The 18,246-nt window shown below is 39.0% G+C and overlaps 1 protein-coding gene across 3 annotated transcripts in view; it reads right to left on the bottom strand.

The window, feature by feature from the left end:
- The window catches only part of LOC133611749 (formin-like), a 179,558-nt gene that overhangs the window by 128,121 nt on the left and 33,191 nt on the right, over positions 1–18,246 (bottom strand). For 2 of the 3 annotated variants that reach the window (XM_061968839.2, XM_061968842.2), the window contains exons 3-6: positions 14,499–14,665; positions 8,782–8,902; positions 5,698–5,759; positions 1,096–1,784 (exon numbers count right to left, since the gene is read on the bottom strand). In XM_061968839.2, coding sequence (XP_061824823.2) covers positions 1,096–1,784; positions 5,698–5,759; positions 8,782–8,902; positions 14,499–14,665 — 1,039 coding nt within the window. Of the gene's footprint in view, positions 1–1,095; positions 1,785–5,697; positions 5,760–8,781; positions 8,903–9,014; positions 11,143–14,498; positions 14,666–18,246 lie in introns of those variants that run through there. The other variant, XM_061968841.2, reaches the window with a different exon arrangement.

The following is an 18,246-nucleotide window of genomic DNA, read 5'->3' as shown; positions in this document are numbered from 1 at the left end:
TTTTAAAATACATTTTATATTTAGAATTGCAGATTTTTTGGTAATGTCATCACAATTATCACTTTAATAATATTATACCTGCAAACCCAAGGAGTGGCCTCTAAATATGGAACAAACTCCTTTTTAGATATGGATTTTTGTTTGTTAAACAATTGCATACTCTTGTGTGTGTTTATTGCAGATGTATGTAATAATTGTGGAAATGAGGGATTTGTATAACACGCTACAGGGCATTTATTGAAATAAAAAAATGAATACAAGAAATAAATATAACTTTTAGCCCACTAAACTATTGTAACCTGTGCTGTACTTTAGATAAAAGTGTTAGCATGTTTTAAGCAACTAAATACTTTTTTTTTAACAGAGATTAATAATGATTAATCAATTAAAAAAAAAAAAATCATTGTTTGACAGCACTATTTGAAATATTTCAAATTATATATATTTAAAGATTCTATATATATATTCATACAGTCGTCCCTCGCCACATCAGGTTCCAAATATTGCAGCTTCCCAACATTGTAGATTATTTTTTAAGTATCTACAACATTTTTGCTCTATAGCATAGCAATGGCTAACTTAACTAAAAATATAAATACTACAGTAATATTGGCCACTCGATGAAACCAAACCAATCAGAGCACTCTGTTCGTTATCGTGGCCAATGATTGGCTCAGCCTCTGGCAGAATTTCAATATTGGATTCAAAAACGGTAATAGTGACTAAAGGGTGTTATTTCATGTCTAAAGGACTCTAATAATGTTAAAACATATATTTACAGGTACTAGACAGGTTTTATTGCTCTAGCTATGAAAATATTTAATTTCTAATTAATAATTCCTACTTTGTGGAAATTCAATAAACGAGGGATTACTGTGAATGTACATATTGATATATACATATCATATTTATAATTGCAATGTCTACTTAATTTTGAATGTATATACATTTTCTTTATTAATGTGTAGGTTTTTCATTATCTTTCTTTACTGATTGGCTGGGAGGAATCACATGGCCTTCAGACATATCAAATATATATTATATTAATATTATATTATATATTGTGGTGAAATCATGTTAAGAAATAACACTTACTTATCGTCATATATTTGTATCCTGGTCCAGTACAAAGGCTTCATGGGACAGGCTGGTTCGACAGCGGGCTTCCGAGGAGCCTTGTCCAACATATGATGGAGACTGAACCCCCCCATGGCAGGAGGAGGCGGGGGGCCGCCGCCTGGCGGAGGGGGTGGAGGAGGTGGGCCAACCCCAGGTAGACCAGGAAGGGGAGGAGGTGGGGGAGGCGGCGGTGGTGGGGGCCCACCCCCGGCGAAAAAGGGTGGTGGCGGCGGAGCTCCAATAATGCCTGATATAGGAGGAGGTGGGGGTGGCGGAGGTCCCCAGGGGCCTGGCAGGGGAGGGGGCGGAGGAGGGGGAGGCGGAGGTTGGTGTGGCCCAGCAGGCCCCGGGGCTGTTTTAACCCCCAGACTGAGTTCGATAGAGTCCAAGTTAAGTCTTTTTGGAATGTTCTGGCTGGGCGCTTGAACGCCAGCCTCACCTTCGGGAGTCCTGATAAAGGTCTCTCTGTCTGTCTGGATCCCCACAGTGCGGCAGATTCTGTACGTGGGGTCATCTGCAGTGGACACAGCCACATCTCGGACCTCCCTTCGCTCCAGACTTGCATTGTAGGAGTCTTTTTGCATCTTGGCAATGACTCCCTCAAGGTCTGATATTGAAACAGCATGCTCGCCTCGAAGTTGGAAGATCTCAAGCTCAAAATCTGACTGCAAAATAAGAAACAATACATATTTCAACATCATATGACAAATCCTTACCCATTAATTGAACTTGACCTTTTTTTGTTGTTGACTTTCTTGTGCATTAGAGGAAAAAGACGTTGACCATAGTTTACCCCCACTTTGCATTTGTAATTTCAAACAGTAAAAGAACAAGCCAACTAAGCAAAGTATTGATTGGAAACAACAAGGAAATTGTTGAGCAATATGAACCCCACACATGTTCCTTATTAACATGTTCGCTTTGAAACAGCATTAGGCACGTTCCCACCCTTTGTTGCGGGCTGCAAGTGGCGCATGTTTCTCGGTGTCTGCATCAGTCCAATAAAGCAGGACAAATTAAAGGCTTTAAACAAATGCACCGAGATATTTTTTGGAAGGTCAGGTTTTCAGCAAGAAAATAGCAAATTAATCAATGAATACCTGGCTATATTACTGTCAAGTTGAGAACATACCAGACATAAAAATTGGATGATTAGTCTGTTTCAAATAACCACATATACCAAACCATACCTTACCAACTTTATATTCCAAGCTAAAAAATAAAAAAATAATGCATTTATTTAAATAAAAAGTGTTTTCTACTATACAAGTGCACACATTTGACAGTGTATTATATTGGTTTATATATTATATCAAGTTGTATAAATTTGTTATTTCAATTGTTTTGAGGCAGATTTTGACCTCCCAATTCTTTCAATTAATGTATTCATTGTCACAATACAACTACCATACAACATGTAGTATAATAAACCTTCTAACTTAAAAAAACAGCTTCAATGGTCTGTTTTTCGTCCATGGTGGCCCCACACTCCTACTACAAAACCACATATAACAGTTTTGTAAAGTACTTTATTCTTTTTTTTTAATAGCTTTACTACATTGATATTTACCTTAGTAAATACGTTTTAAAGTATCACAGTAGTGCACAGTATGCTATATCCATCTATTTGGGGACGGTGTGGCGCAGTGGGAGAGTGGCCGTGCGCAACCCGAGGGTCCCTGGTTCAATCCCCACCTAGTACCAACCTCGTCATGTCCGTTGTGTCCTGAGCAAGACACTTCACCCTTGCTCCTGATGGGTGCTGGTTAGCGCCTTGCATGGCAGCTCCCTCCATCAGTGTGTGAATGTGTGTGTGAATGGGTAAATGTGGAAGTAGTGTCAAAGCGCTTTGAGTACCTTGAAGGTAGAAAAGCGCTATACAAGTACAACCCATTTATCATTTATTTATTTATTTTCTATTGTACACCATGGTGAGCTGGAGCCTATCCCAGCGGATTTCAGATTAGGGGTGGGATACACCCTGGATTGGCCAACGGCACCTGTGTAAAGATGGTCCTCCTTGTTATTACAAATATTTAAATGCCACTGCCATTTGTTTGTGCTACATTTCTGCTGGTTTGTGCTGTACAATTTGTTGTTTGTGCTGTTAAGGTTTTAAAGTAATTCTAAAACTACGTTGATCTACAGTGATGTCACCAAACTTGTTTCAAACGTTTATGCTGTCAAAAACAAGACAAAACAAACAACACATTTGTGCTACTATGGTTTTGATTTTAACATAGTATTATTCATATTAATTTCCAAATCTGTCCAAAGTTTGAGCTGTCAAAAAACATTTGTGGTATTGATGTTTCAGTCTCCATCCGCACACTACCACGGGTGTGAACAATAATCAAAAGTTAATAATAATAAAACTATAATAGCACATGCACATTCTTTGACAGTACAAACATTTAAATAGAGATATATGTGGATAAGATAGGGGGGGATTTGCATGTTTGAGTTTGAGTTTATTTTTATTTCGAACATGCAAGCATACAACATGATACATCACAATTTCCAGTTTCTCTTTTCAACATATTCGAAAAGGAGTAGGAAGAAGCAGAGCTTATTTAATCCTACCCCTTTTCTTTTACATAACAGTTGCTAAAACTTTTGTTCACTTCCTGTTCTCAATTTTTTCATAATATACTCCATAAGTAATCACAATACAAATAAATAAATAATCCATCCATCCATCCATTTTCTATACTCTGTGAAAATAAAATGTTCATAAAATTAAAATCATAATAGCACAAATTGTTTTTTTTGACAGCACAAACGTTAGGAACAAGTGTGGTGAGACGAAGGGTTTCTTTAAAAATGTGTTAACCACAACATTGTAAATGTTAGACTGAGTAAATAACATTACTCACTATTGCTCCTGTCTTCTTGAAGCCCCGCCTCCCAGCTAGCTCCCTGCACTCTGATTGGCAAACTTTCTGTCACATGAACCAGGAAGTCTTTTATTCGGAAGCTTTACTTCACAGATGTACTAAGTACTTAATAGAGCGCATAAATATATACCTTGGAATCATTTGTTTGCAGCTTGGATATCTTCATTAAAAGGTAACAATATTTTAAGTACTAAAGCAGGTGTAAGAAAAATGCAATACTCTTATGTCATTCAAAACAGCCTACACTATGTACAGCACAATGTTAATCCCCCAGTGTTTGTCATGCCACTTAATGAAAACAATAACCGTTTTTCTGGGTATACTATATCAAGAATAGAATTGCACGTTCCAAAATGTTGAATGACTCAGTAAAGATGTGTTCTGCGGGTGTACGTGAAACATTTCATGATGACTTAGCGCCATCTTGTGTACATAACTGTTAACTGCTATGCAAGTGTATACCAATGGATATTGGTATGTAAACCTTCTTTCACAAATGTTTACATATTATTCTGGAAGCATTTGTCATTTACAAGACTGCACATCATTACACTTTTTAAGATAATCTGTCCACTTTGGTGTCATGCAGTTAAGTTACTATGTTTCAAAATCTGTTTTCACAAAATGTTTCAGTCTTCTACAAACCCCGTTTACATATGAGTTGGGAAATTGTGTTAGATGTAAATATAAACGGAATACGATGATTTGCAAATCATTTTCAACCCATATTCAGTTGAATATGTTACAAAGACAACATATTTGATGTTCAAACTCATAAACATTTTTTTTTTTTGCAAATAATCATTAACTTTAGAATTTGATGCCAGCAACACGTGACAAAGAAGTTGGGAAAGGTGGCAATAAATACTGATAAAGTTGAGGAATGCTCATCAAACACTTATTTGGAACATCCCACAGGTGAACAGGCAAATTGGGAACAGGTGGGTGCCATGATTGGGTATAAAAGTAGATTCCATGAAATGCTCAGTCATTCACAAACAAGGATGGGGCGAGGGTCACCACTTTGTCAACAAATTCGTGAGCAAATTGTTGAATAGTTTAAGAAAAACCTTAATGCTGAAAGGTACATACAGGTTTTGGAGCACCATATGTTGCCATCCAAGCAACGTTACCATGGACGCCCCTGCTTATTTCAGCAAGACAATGCCAAGCCATGTGTTACATCAACGTGGCTTCATAGTAAAAGAGTGTGGGTACTAGACTGGCCTGCCTGTAGTCCAGACCTGTCTCCCATTGAAAATGTGTGGCGCATTATGAAGCCTAAAATACCACAACGGAGACCCCGGACTGTTGAACAACTTAAGCTGTACATCAAGCAAGAATGGGAAAGAATTCCACCTGAGAAGCTTAAAAAATGTTCCCAAACGTTTACTGAGTGTTATTAAAAGCAAAGGCCATGTAACACAGTGGTGAACATGCCCTTTCCCAACTACTTTGGCACGTGTTGCTGCCATGAAATTCTAAGTTAATTATTATTTGCAAAAAAAAAATAAAGTTTATGAGTTTGAACATCAAATATCTTGTCTTGTAGTGTATTCAACTGACTATGGGTTGAAAATGATTTGCAAATCATTGTATTTCGTTTATATTTACATCTAACACAATTTCCCATCTCATATGGAAACGGGGTTTGTATGCCACGTTTGACATAACAACTTACATGCATTCGCTCCAAGTCTTCCTTGCACTCTCTCTTGAGCTGCAAAAGGGAAGCCTGGTGTTCTGAAAGCAGGCAGAAAACATGTTACCCGTACTGTACTGTACAGGTAAAAGCCAGTAAATTAGAATATTTTGAAAAACTTGATTTATTTCAGTAATTGCATTCAAAAGGTGTAACTTGTACATTATATTTATTCATTGCACACAGACTGATGCATTCAAATGTTTATTTCATTTAATTTTGATGATTTGAAGTGGGAACAAATGAAAATCCAAAATTCCGTGTGTCACAAAATTAGAATATTACTTAAGGCTAATACAAAAAAGGGATTTTTAGAAATGTTGGCCAACTGAAAAGTATGAAAATGAAAAATATGAGCATGTACAATACTCAATACTTGGTTGGAGCTCCTTTTGCCTCAATTACTGCGTTAATGCGGCGTGGCATGGAGTCGATGAGTTTCTGGCACTGCTCAGGTGTTATGAGAGCCCAGGTTGCTCTGATAGTGGCCTTCAACTCTTCTGCGTTTTTGGGTCTGGCATTCTGCATCTTCCTTTTCACAATACCCCACAGATTTTCTATGGGGCTAAGGTCAGGGGAGTTGGCGGACCAATTTAGAACAGAAATACCATGGTCCGTAAACCAGGCACGGGTAGATTTTGCGCTGTGTGCAGGCGCCAAGTCCTGTTGGAACTTGAAATCTCCATCTCCATAGAGCAGGTCAGCAGCAGGAAGCATGAAGTGCTCTAAAACTTGCTGGTAGACGGCTGCGTTGACCCTGGATCTCAGGAAACAGAGTGGACCGACACCAGCAGATGACATGGCACCCCAAACCATCACTGATGGTGGAAACTTTACACTAGACTTCAGGCAACGTGGATCCTGTGCCTCTCCTGTCTTCCTCCAGACTCTGGGACCTCGATTTCCAAAGGAAATGCAAAATTTGCTTTCGTCAGAAAACATGACTTTGGACCACTCAGCAGCAGTCCAGCTCTTTTTTTCCTTAGCCCAGGTGAGACGCTTTTCGCGCTGTTTCTTGGTCAACAGTGGCTTGACACGAGGTATGCGGCAGTTGAAACCCATGTCTTTCAAGCGTCTCTTGGTGGTGGATCTTGAAGCACTGACTCCAGCAGCTGTCCACTCCTTCAGAATCTCCCCCACATTTTTGAATGGGTTTTTTTTCACAATCTTGACCAGGGCGCGGTGATCCCTATCGCTTGTACACTTTTTCTGACCACAGTTTTTCCTTCCCTTTGCCTCTCCATTAATGTGTTTGGACACAGAGCTCTGAGAACAGCCAGCCTCTTCAGCAATAACCTTTTGTGTCTTTCCCTCCTTGTGCAATGTGTCGATGGTTGCCTTTTGGACAGCTGTCAAATCTGAAGTCTTCCCCATGTTTGTGTAGGCTTCAGAACTGGACTGAGAGACCATTTAAAGCCCTTTGCAGGTGTTTTGAGTTAATCAGCTGATTAGTTTGTGGCACCAGGTGTCTTCAAAATTTAACCCTTACACAATATTCTAATTTTGTGACACACAGAATTTTGGATTTTCATTTGTTGCCACTTCAAATCATCAAAATTAAATGAAATAAACATTTGAATGCATCAGTGTGTGCAATGAATAAATATAATGTACAAGTTACACCTTTTGAATGCAATTACTGAAATAAATCAAGTTTTTCAAAATATTCTAATTTACTGGCTTTTACCTGTATGTGTAGTGACACAAAATCCCATGCAAAAAACTCTTATCATCATTGCTGAGAGGGTTTAGTTGTAGCAACAATGAATGGTTCATTGAACTTAAAGGATGTTGAATTTCTAGTTTGTACGAAATGTACAATTGTGTTTGATGAAACAAGTGATAAAATGCTACAGAAGGGTGGGTCACTTTCTTTATAAAAGGCTCAGCGTAACAACTAAACCGACCAGTTTTTAATTGTGTAGCTGGTAAGACTGATGCTCTAAATAAAACAATTTGTCAAGCCAGACACAACACTGAGCTTATCTGTTGGCACTAATAAATTAAGGCAAGAGTACCAAAGATAAAAAATAACCCAAACTCAATTATACAGAATTATTTCATAGACATATGCATATTATATAATTGTACAAATGCAAATGTATTCATGAACGATTAGAGAAAATTGAATTCCAATTAAATTTTCCTTTGCTGAAATATTAACGTTTACCTCACTTCACTCAATTACAATTACCTGTGAGTTTAAGCCACATTTTAAGGTAAACTGTGAAAGTTTAGCAGTGGTAGAAAACACGGTGGTGCTTACAAAGCAAACAATATTTTAGATTTACTACTTTTGGTATTTAAGTTTACAAAATATTGATCTAGGTCAGGGGTGTCAAAACTATTTCCACTAAAAAATTAAAAGATGCCGTGGGGCCACTTTGATACATTTAAGACAGTGCAACTAATCAAAAGAAGGTCAATATACGGTACCCTAAGATGTCTAACAAAACATCAATATCTTAGCTTTGTGTTATCGGTGACCAAGCAAATTAGTGTAATATCTAATAATAGACATATTAGATTTATAATATTAATGCTGAGATAGGCTCCAGCACCCCCGCGATCCCAAAAGGGACAAGCAGTTGAAAATGGATGGATGAATGTATTCATACAATTAATTAAAATATAATAAAAAAAATGAGCTGAGAACCAGCCAACTTTCGACATTCCTGATTGATATTTTAATTAATATGTATTCGACCCCGAAAGGGACAAGCGGTAGAAAATGGATGGATGAATGTATTGTAATAATTTATGTATCAGCTTTTCCAATTACCTATAGAAAGCATATAAAGGCAAATGCTGATTCACTGTTAGTTGTATCTTAAATTTCATGTGTGCTGGTATGACAATAATGTTCCTTAAATCCTTGATAGAGTCGAGAAAACATACTTGGCCAAAAAAGCTGATTCTGATTTTGATAATAAGCAATCATATAACAGAGGATATTCTGTGTTGTGTCCTAAAGCCTTGATCCATATGATTCTTCGTAATGTCACCACAGTCAGCACTCAAACACAGTTATGTAAATACAGGAAAGAAGTGATAGGTTCTTACCTGCCTCAGTGTACTTAAGTCCCACTTTTTCTTCATCATCTTTGGATTTGGGTGGTGGCCACACAGCCTGAAGACGCCCTGGAGTCCGGTCCTCACTGTCAGCAGGGGAAATGGCCTCTGTCTGTTAGGACAGAACAAACGCAACAACCTTAACATATTGCTTGACAAAGCTGTGATAATCTTTTTGATGCATACAATGTATGATTTAAAGGATTTAAGAAGTGATAACGTACGCTGGCTTCTGTGGGAGTTTTTAGTTCCTTGCTGGAAGTTTTGGACGCTCTCTCAAAAATAGATCGTAGACTTTCTTTGTCATTCTTAATCTTCTTTCTTATAGCTTCCAGATCCACAGGTTCCATTTTGTCCTTCTTGATAGATTTAGGGCCAAACATGTTCTTGAAGACTTCATAAGCCATATCTGAGGTTTTCTTGATGTCTGAATGTGGGGGTTTCTGTCCTTCAACATTTCCAGTTTCAGACTCCTTTTTGTCATGCTCTGGGTCCACTTCCTGCATGTCACTTTTAGCCTCATCGGGCTTGTCCTGGTTAAGAATCTGACTGTGTCTCCGGCTTTCTGAGAGAGGCTTTGGCTCTGTGTGTTTTTTAACAGGACTGACTGTCTTCTGCTCAGGGAGAAGCTTGGTTTTGTTCACGGTCTTCTTCAAGCTGAGCAATGCCAGGTCAGCATCTTTCTCACTTTGCTTGATTTCTGACACAGTTTCCCTCTCGCCCCCCACTGCTCCTTTCTTTAGCACCCTCAGACCACTGAAGAGGGCTGGCATTTGAAAGGAAGGGGGTGACGAGTTAGAATGGGATGAGGATACCGATGCTGGTGTCTTTGGAGATGTTGAATGCTGGGATGTAACTTTGGCCCTTGGATGGAGATTAGCAGATGACTTTTTATCGGCATCTGACTGCAAATCCAGATCAGAGTGTGCTTCCACCACATCAGGTTTGGCACTTAGTTGGAAATTAGCACATGACTTTTTATCTGTATCTGGCTTCAAATTTTGCTCACAGGTTCCAGATCTTTGTGCGATATTTTGGTCTTCAGTCCCCTGCTGTAAAATAGATGTTGCTTTTGCATTGTTCTCTTTAATAATGGAGGGAACCGGCAGAGAAAAATCAATACCTTCAGAGTCATCCCTCTCTCTTCTTTTTTTCTCTACATGTTTACTTTCATCTTCTTCTGTGTTTGAGGCTTCTGCTCTGTCAAACATTTCAGTTGTGTTTTCTCTGGAAACTGTGGCGGTCAGGACTGTCCCAATGTCAGTTTTTTGACTGGACCTGTTGTAGTTTAAAGGGGAACTCTTAAATGTATGTGTGCGAAACTCTGGCACATGGAATTCCACCTCAGGCACATCTCCTTGTTCATCTCCGTCACTATGGTGTATCAAATCATTGCCATCCTCATGTAGGCTGTGCTCTCTGGATCCAGACAGCTTTTTTGACAGACGTTTATGCCCTTCTCGCTCATCCTCATTTTCAGAGTCAGAGTCAATATATGTTTCCACTCTTGTAACCAGGACTCGATCTTGTTGCTCTGAGCATGTTAAGACTCCTTTAACTGAATCCTTATAACTTCCCCCAAGAGACACATCCTTACTCCCTTTAAGAGTTTGACTCCCTTCACCAAGAACACTCCCGCCATCTGATAGTTCCTTATAAGATGTCAATACAGCAGACTGCACATCTGAAGGTGACCTCTCCCCAGTGAGTAGATTGCTAAATACATTTAATATAGAAGCAGAGGGTTTTGTCCTTTGGGCATCAGAAATATTACTTGAACTGTCCATTCTTTTTCAAATCTCACACTGGCATAAAAAGAAAAGAAAACTAAGTGGCTGCTTTGGCAAAGCGTCCAAACTGTGAGTGCCTAATCTGCTCCTTTTCCACCTCAGACTGGCTGGAAAACAAAGGTCTTTGTATGGACAAATCTCTTACCTTCTCCAGGACCAGCAATAACAATACTATTTTATGTGTGTCACAGAAGGGTTGAATATAGACGCCGTTCTATTGGTCACATTAAGACCGCCACAGCTTGTGTGCTAGTAAAAGTTTAGGTTGCACTCTGTGAGATAGTTCCCCTATGTTGCTGCGAGATAAGTCAATCTGTTCAATGGCTGGAATTATCTTGCTGTAATCTTCATAGAGCAGAGTTCACCGGATTTTCACATAGCATTTCCTCCTATTCCCACAAGGTGAGCTGTATTTTCCATGTTGATGATGTTATCCTTATAATCCTTCTCAGAGTAAAGTCCTGGAGCCACGACAAAGAAGTTCCTCTGTTTTGAGTCTCTCTTCTCTAGCTATCTGTCAAAGCAAGAAGAAAATGTCTTGCCGGCTGTAGTGTGAGAAAAAAATCTAAAGGTTGGAAAAAAAATGTGTCTCACTGGTCTACCCAGTCTGTGGACGCCTCCCATCAGGTCCCGCCCTATTTGGGAGGGAAACCGTAGCACCGGCCGCAGGTGTCTGATTACCTCACGTCCCAGCGTGGCAGAGTTGTAAACACACAAGGACAGTGTGTGGTGAGCTGGAGATGCAAACAAGTCCTGTAACGCTGCAGTGCACCATTCAGTGTGTGCTACTGCAATAAAAAGCCTCTGAGGATTATCTTGTGTGGTCATAGGCAAGGCTAGCTAACATGCTAACACAGATCAACCTAGTGGGAATAGCAGTTTATACCCACTCTCAATATTCAAGTGTGACTAATTACCACTGCTACTAGTCGTATCTGCACTGTAAAACATAGCTATTTGTTTTATTTCTGTATCAGAACTTTTGCTGATCGTTCGACTAGCTTCAGGGACAAACAGCATTCTTTCAGTTGCCCTTAGTAACAAAAGGACACTCTCTTTAGAATGCAAACTGCATGATTGAACACCTAATCTGAAAGAATGTGCACGCAATTCGCATAAAATGTTTTGAAGTGAGCTTTGTATTTGTGTTAATGCTGTGAATCAAGCATTTAATCATATTACTGCGGTTATTCATCATATTTGTTTTCTTCCGAATAGTTTCATTCCACTACTTTTTTAGTAGGGCTATTTTCTTATGTGCGTCATGATGAAATATATATATATATATATATATATATATATATATACACACATATATATATATATATATATATATATACAGTATATATATATATATAATATATATATATACACATAAATATATATGTATACATCTATATACACACACATAAATATATATATATATATATATACACATAAATATATATGTATATATGTATATATATATATATACATATAAATATATATACATATATATATATATATATATATATATATATATATATATATACATACATATATACAACACTGCTCAAAAATAAAGGGAACACACACACACACACACACACACACACACACACACACACACACACACACACACACACACACACACACACACACACACACACACACATTTATATATACCCACATTAAAAAATAGCCCTATCAGGCAAAATAGTGTCCACTGTAGTCACTGTCAGTGCAAGGATCTTTCATTGTGTTTAAACTGATGTACCTCTATACAACAGGAGCACTCTCGTGTTTTTAGAAATTTGCTGCAAAAATGTTCGTCTATCAAGTTTTGAACTGAACTCGGGGCCGGTATGGTGTCATTCCTAGGCCGGATTTGGTCCGCCAGAATAACCCTGGTTTATAGTTCCAGAGGCACAATACATAAGTGACATGTATTTTTTTCTGGAGAGACAATTGTTCTTGCCTAAATAACAGCAACAGGTGCCACACACAGTGTGTGCTGGTATGCTAATTGAATACGCAGATACATTTTTCCTGAGAGAATAATGCATAACTTGTGCTGATACAATAAGCACCACACCCAGGTCTTCGACCTCTTCAATCACAGAAATGAATGTTTGAGTTAGACGAGTGAACAACCGAATAGGCTTCAAAGGAATGTCATTTTACAATCAAAGGGAAATTTGAAATGCATTGTATGGTATTTTTGAAATTCAATACTAACATTAAACTTAAAAATCGAAAAAAAATAGAACCTCTTCAATTCAAAATGGTCATCATAGCTTTACATCAGGGTGTCAAACTCAAATACAGAGTGGGACAAAATTTTAAACTGAACAAAGCCGTGGGCCAAGGTTGAACAAATTAACCTTTTAATAGGGACTCAAACAAGTTTTGCATTGAATATTGAACAAGCAAGACTTATATAACTTTATAGTGACATGCAAAATCGAGTTTCAAATAATAATAATAATAATTAAAAAATATCAATGGCATATCAAATACAATTTCAATAAAAATTGAATGCCTCTTTTCTATTTGCAGCCTTCTGAGGTAAATATCAACATTAACTTTTTCCACAGGCTAATACATTTGAAAATAAAATAACAATGAATAAAACAACCATCCAGGACTTTAAACTGCTCAGTTTGCAACACACTGATCTAATCTCATGTGCCCAAGCCAGATACCTGCCATCTTTTCTTGGATGCTAGTTCATTAATGTCGGGGCTCAGGCTTTGAGCTGAGGCAACTTTCATTATCGAACGAAGGTGTTCATCAGTCATTATATCTCATCCACCCGGACCACAGTCTTGGGGGCGTGCCTTAAATGCACTGCCTTTAACGTCCTCTACGAGCTATCGTCACGTCCGCTTTTCATCCATTCTAACATCGTTCAGACCCAGTCACAAGATATCTGTGGCTTCTGTACGCACACACGAGTGAATGCAACGCATATTTCATCAACAGCGATAGAGGTTACACTGAGGGTGCCAGTATAAAAAAAGTTAACACTGTTAGAAATATATGACACACTGTGAATCCACACCAAACAAGAATGACAAACACATTTCGGGAGAACATCCGCACCGTAACACAACATAAACACAACAGAACAAATACCCAGAATCCTTTGCAGCACTAAATCTTCCGGGACGCTACAAAATAGACCCCCGCCCCCACCAAACCCCCACACACCTTGTAGCGTCCCGGAAGAGTTAGTGCTGCAAAGGGTTCTGGGTATTTGTTATATTGTGTTTATGTTGTGTTACGGTGCGGATGTTCTCCCGAAATGTGTTTGTCATTCTTGTTTGGTGTGGATTCACAGTGTGGCGAATATTTCTAACAGTGTTAAAGTTAAAGTTATTCGGCTACCCTCAGTGTAACCTGTATCGCTGTTGATGAAGTATGCATTGCATTCAATTGTGTGTGCGTGCAGAAGCCGCACATGTTATGTGACTGGGCCAGCACTCGTTGGACTGGCTGAAAAGCAGACGTGACGATCTTCGGGAGGGGCGCTGAAGTTTGGAAGACTCCCGGTAGGGTTGGCAAGTATTAGAATTATCGGTGAATGCGGTGTTACCGCGGCACCGCCGCAATTTATAATCTGCGGGCCAGCTTTGGTGTTAATTTGATATCGCCTCAAGGGCCAAGTGAAATTACACGGTGGGCCAAATTTGGCCCGCGGGCCAGAGTTTGACACCCATGCTTTACATCATTAGGAGTAAAGTTGTGGTTTTATTGTTACTTCTCAGAACAAAGAATGATCAGTCAGTTTTAGTTAAAAACCCCCGTCTGCAGATTAGAATCTACGACCCTTTAATCCATTTCAAGAATTTGTGATCATGTGCTTACTGTAAATGGCTGAGTGGGAAAAAGGCTACAGCACTGTGGCTAATGTGGCACAGCTTAGAGGGCCCTCACCGTGTGCTCCAGCTTGGGATAGTAAGGTGTATCCCCAATGATGTCATCTTCAGGCGGTGTAATGCGGAGAAAATCCAGGTGATCAGGACGGGGAACACGTGACAGGGGTAACTGGGGTTCATCGCCATCTAGCATCCAAATTTCATCATGACGCAGCAGGGAGTCTTCTAAGGAAAGGAAACACAAACACTATAATTAGGAATATGTTGTGCAATGCTGCTGAGTTGCTACGTGAGGAAAGTTATGCTACGGTGTAGCCTGCATACATTATACAGTTGACTTGAAAAAGGAGGCATCAGAATATTTTAGCATCAAAAGAGGCAGCAAGAGAAACTCCTGTGTTTCCTGCAGGCCTAGAACTATTTTTATCTGCACTTAGTCGGGCCTCTATACGCATCATCCACACCACCAGCAATCTATACTGAAACAATAAATGCAATCCCAAACAGTCCTGATATTATTAATGTTCTTCACTGTAAAAAAAAAAAAAGAGATTACAACCACATTTACAGTAGCATGGCCTGTACACATGAAAATGTACACTGAACCCACTTTAGGAAAGACTGCCCTCTTCTGTCCATGGAGCAAAAATGCAGCTTAAGCAGAGGAAGGTTTATTGTTTCAGATGACACAATTGTGATTCATCTGCTACCATATTTTACATTAACAGCTCAGATGCAAACTGTAAACACAACAGGCATCCTGTGGGCTACTTTGCACACATGTCGCACTATATACATTTTAGAATGGTGGCCTGGATTGGAGAAACACAACAGAGGTACAGAAGTATACTCATTGCTGCTCATTGATGAAAGGACAGAAGGAAAAAAACAGCAACAGTAGTTATTAGATATGACAGGGAATGAAAGGTATTAAAATAGGACAAACACATATAGAACGGATGAGGGTAATGTAGCGCCTATAGATGCTTTGGTGACTTGATATTTCTGCAGCCACAGAAAAAGACCAAGTCTTGTTTGGACAGAAAGAAGAGTACACCACATCCTGTTCAACAAACCACTTCAATATTGTATAACCTCATTTTGTATCGAGTATCCTTGAACAGGGAAATACAGTATGACTGTAGAGCAGGTTGGTAGTAGCACCCCTGAGTTTGATCATTAGCCAAACACTTTAAATTCAGGTAATTCACACTCACACACACACACACACACACACACACACACACACACACACACACACACACACACACACACACACACACACACACACACACACACACACACACACACACAGAAATGGATAGCTTTTGTTGGATACTGGAAGACACTCCAAACTATCCATCGTAATTGTAATCGGTCATTATGAAACGTCAGCCTGGGCTGCAGTCGCGACAGTTATCTGAGACGTGGATAGGCGGGTAAAAAAAAGGATTACATTAATAACATTTCATTACGATAGTGCTGTGCTGCATGATTCCGCAGTGGGGACTGCTGCTGCTGCTTCTGGGGCAGTTCCAAATGTAGCGTTAAAGCTGACTCCAAAACAAAATTGATCATTTGAAAGCAGATGGACAGACTGTACGTGTAAAACTGACCGCATCGGTATAACAAGGAATTATGAATACATGGACAATGGTCCAACATTTTCAATTAATATTTCCTGTGCAGACTCTTTAGACTAAGTAAGGCTATACAGCAGTGGTGTCCAAAGTGCGGCCCAGGGGCCATTTGCTCGATTTTTATTGGCCTGCAACACATTTTAAAGACAAAATAAACACGTCCGGATTAGAACATTACACAAAAAAATTACGAAAAAATTAAACTGGACCAAATCCTCCCTAAAGCCTCTGCGTCTTACTGAAGTACAAGCGGTAAAAAATTGATGGATGGATGGATGTATATGGTCTTTGATGATTTCTGTGCGTCCTGTCCTGCGTCCTGTTGAAAAAGTGTACATATTTGTTCCAAGATATGGTATGTTTTCAAGTGTGCTAATGCCCCCAAAAGCATTAGTTGATGGTATAAAAACAATGTTAATAAACGTTATATACAGTACAATGCTAATAAGAAGAAATGGAGTATCTTTAAGTGGGTTGAATTAGTCAGGGTGAGGCACGTTTATTTTAGAGCACAATACACTACAACCTATTAGATGATGACATTTACATTGACATTAATGACATTTATCAGGTTGTGGTGTTCATGTGAAGGTGTCGAAAATCTATTTATATAGTTGGATACCTGCATAGCTAGGTCTCATAAGAGTGTATTGGAAGTGTGATTAGCCTTGATGATGAAATTTAGTTTTAAAATGTGCTTTTAGTGAGCTCTACTGGGAACACAATGTTTTGTGCGACTGTATTGCTAATAAGCTGTGTTTGTGCCGCCTCTGACAGTGTGTGGCTCCAAGAAGTACTAGCATTGCAATAGTATGTTACGTAAACCAGAAAAAATTCAGACTCCTTAAAGGGGAAGTCTGGATTAAATATAAAGAGGATGAGCAACAAGTTTTAAAAGGTGGGCGCTAAGAAGATCAAGCTCTGGTAAAACTTTAAGCATCATGGATCTGTGTTGGCCCTGTGATGAGGTGGTGACTGGCCCAGGGTGTACCTCGCCTTCCGCCCGAATGCAGCTGGGATAGGCTCCAGTCACCCCGCAACCCCGAGACGGACACGCGTAGAAAATGGATAGATGTATGGAGCATGCAACAGTGCATCTGGAAAGTATTCACGGCACTTCACTTTTCCCACATTTTGTTATGTTACAGCCTTAATCCAAAATGGAATCAATTCATTTTTGTCCTCAATATCACCCCGTAGTGACAATGTGAAAAGGTTTTTTTTAAACAATTTGCAAACTTATTAAAAATTAAAAAATAAATCAAGTGTACAAAAGTATTCACAACATTTGCTCAAATCTTTGTTGATGCACATTTGGCAGCAATTTCAGCCTCAAGTATTTTTAAATACGATGCCACAAGCTTGGCCCCCCTTTGGGCAGTTTCGCCCATTCTTCTTTGCAGTACCTCTCAGCACCATCAGGTTGGGTGGGAAGTCTTTCGGGTGCATTTGGCAAACTTTTGGCTGTCTGGCTACTATACCATACAGGCCTGATTGGTAGACTGATGCAGAGATGGTTGTCCTTCTGGAAGGTTCTCCTCTCTCCACAGAGGAACGCTGCAGCTCTGATAGAGGGACTATCCGGGTCGTGGTCACCTCCCTGACTAGACTAAAATGAATGCAGCAATGTATCCATCCTGGATGAAAACCAACACTTCCCATCCAAGAAGAATGGGTAAAACTGCTCAAAGATAGGTGTGCCAAGCTTGTGGGCTGGTATTCAAAAAGACTTGAGGCTGTAATTGCTGCCAAAGTATTGAGCGAAGGCTGTGAATACTTATGTGATTTATTTTTTTATTTTTAATACATTTGCACAATTATAAATACTGAGAAAAGCCCTTAACTTGAGGTATTTTCATTTAAATACATTACATTATTATCAAGGTTTGTATTCAAACAAAACATTGGCTTTTTAAAGTAATTCATTTTTTTCAACAGACTTGAACAGATGCAGCCTATTTTATTTAACAAAATATAACATCAGGTCAATAGAAAGCGCTGACGTTAATGAATCAAAAAACAATAAGAGCACTTTTTTTAGTATTGAATGTTGAACTTGTTGCTCTTCCTCTGCTTCAAGTAATATACAATAAATAGAACAGACCCATCACTTACAGTGCGAGCATATGATACCAACAATGGTTGAAGAGAACACTTTTAACAAAA

Source organism: Nerophis lumbriciformis, linkage group LG08 (assembly GCF_033978685.3).
Source record: "Nerophis lumbriciformis linkage group LG08, RoL_Nlum_v2.1, whole genome shotgun sequence".
In the NCBI taxonomy this organism is placed as follows: Eukaryota; Metazoa; Chordata; class Actinopteri; order Syngnathiformes; family Syngnathidae; genus Nerophis; species Nerophis lumbriciformis.
This window is presented reverse-complemented; position numbering and strand designations above follow the sequence as displayed.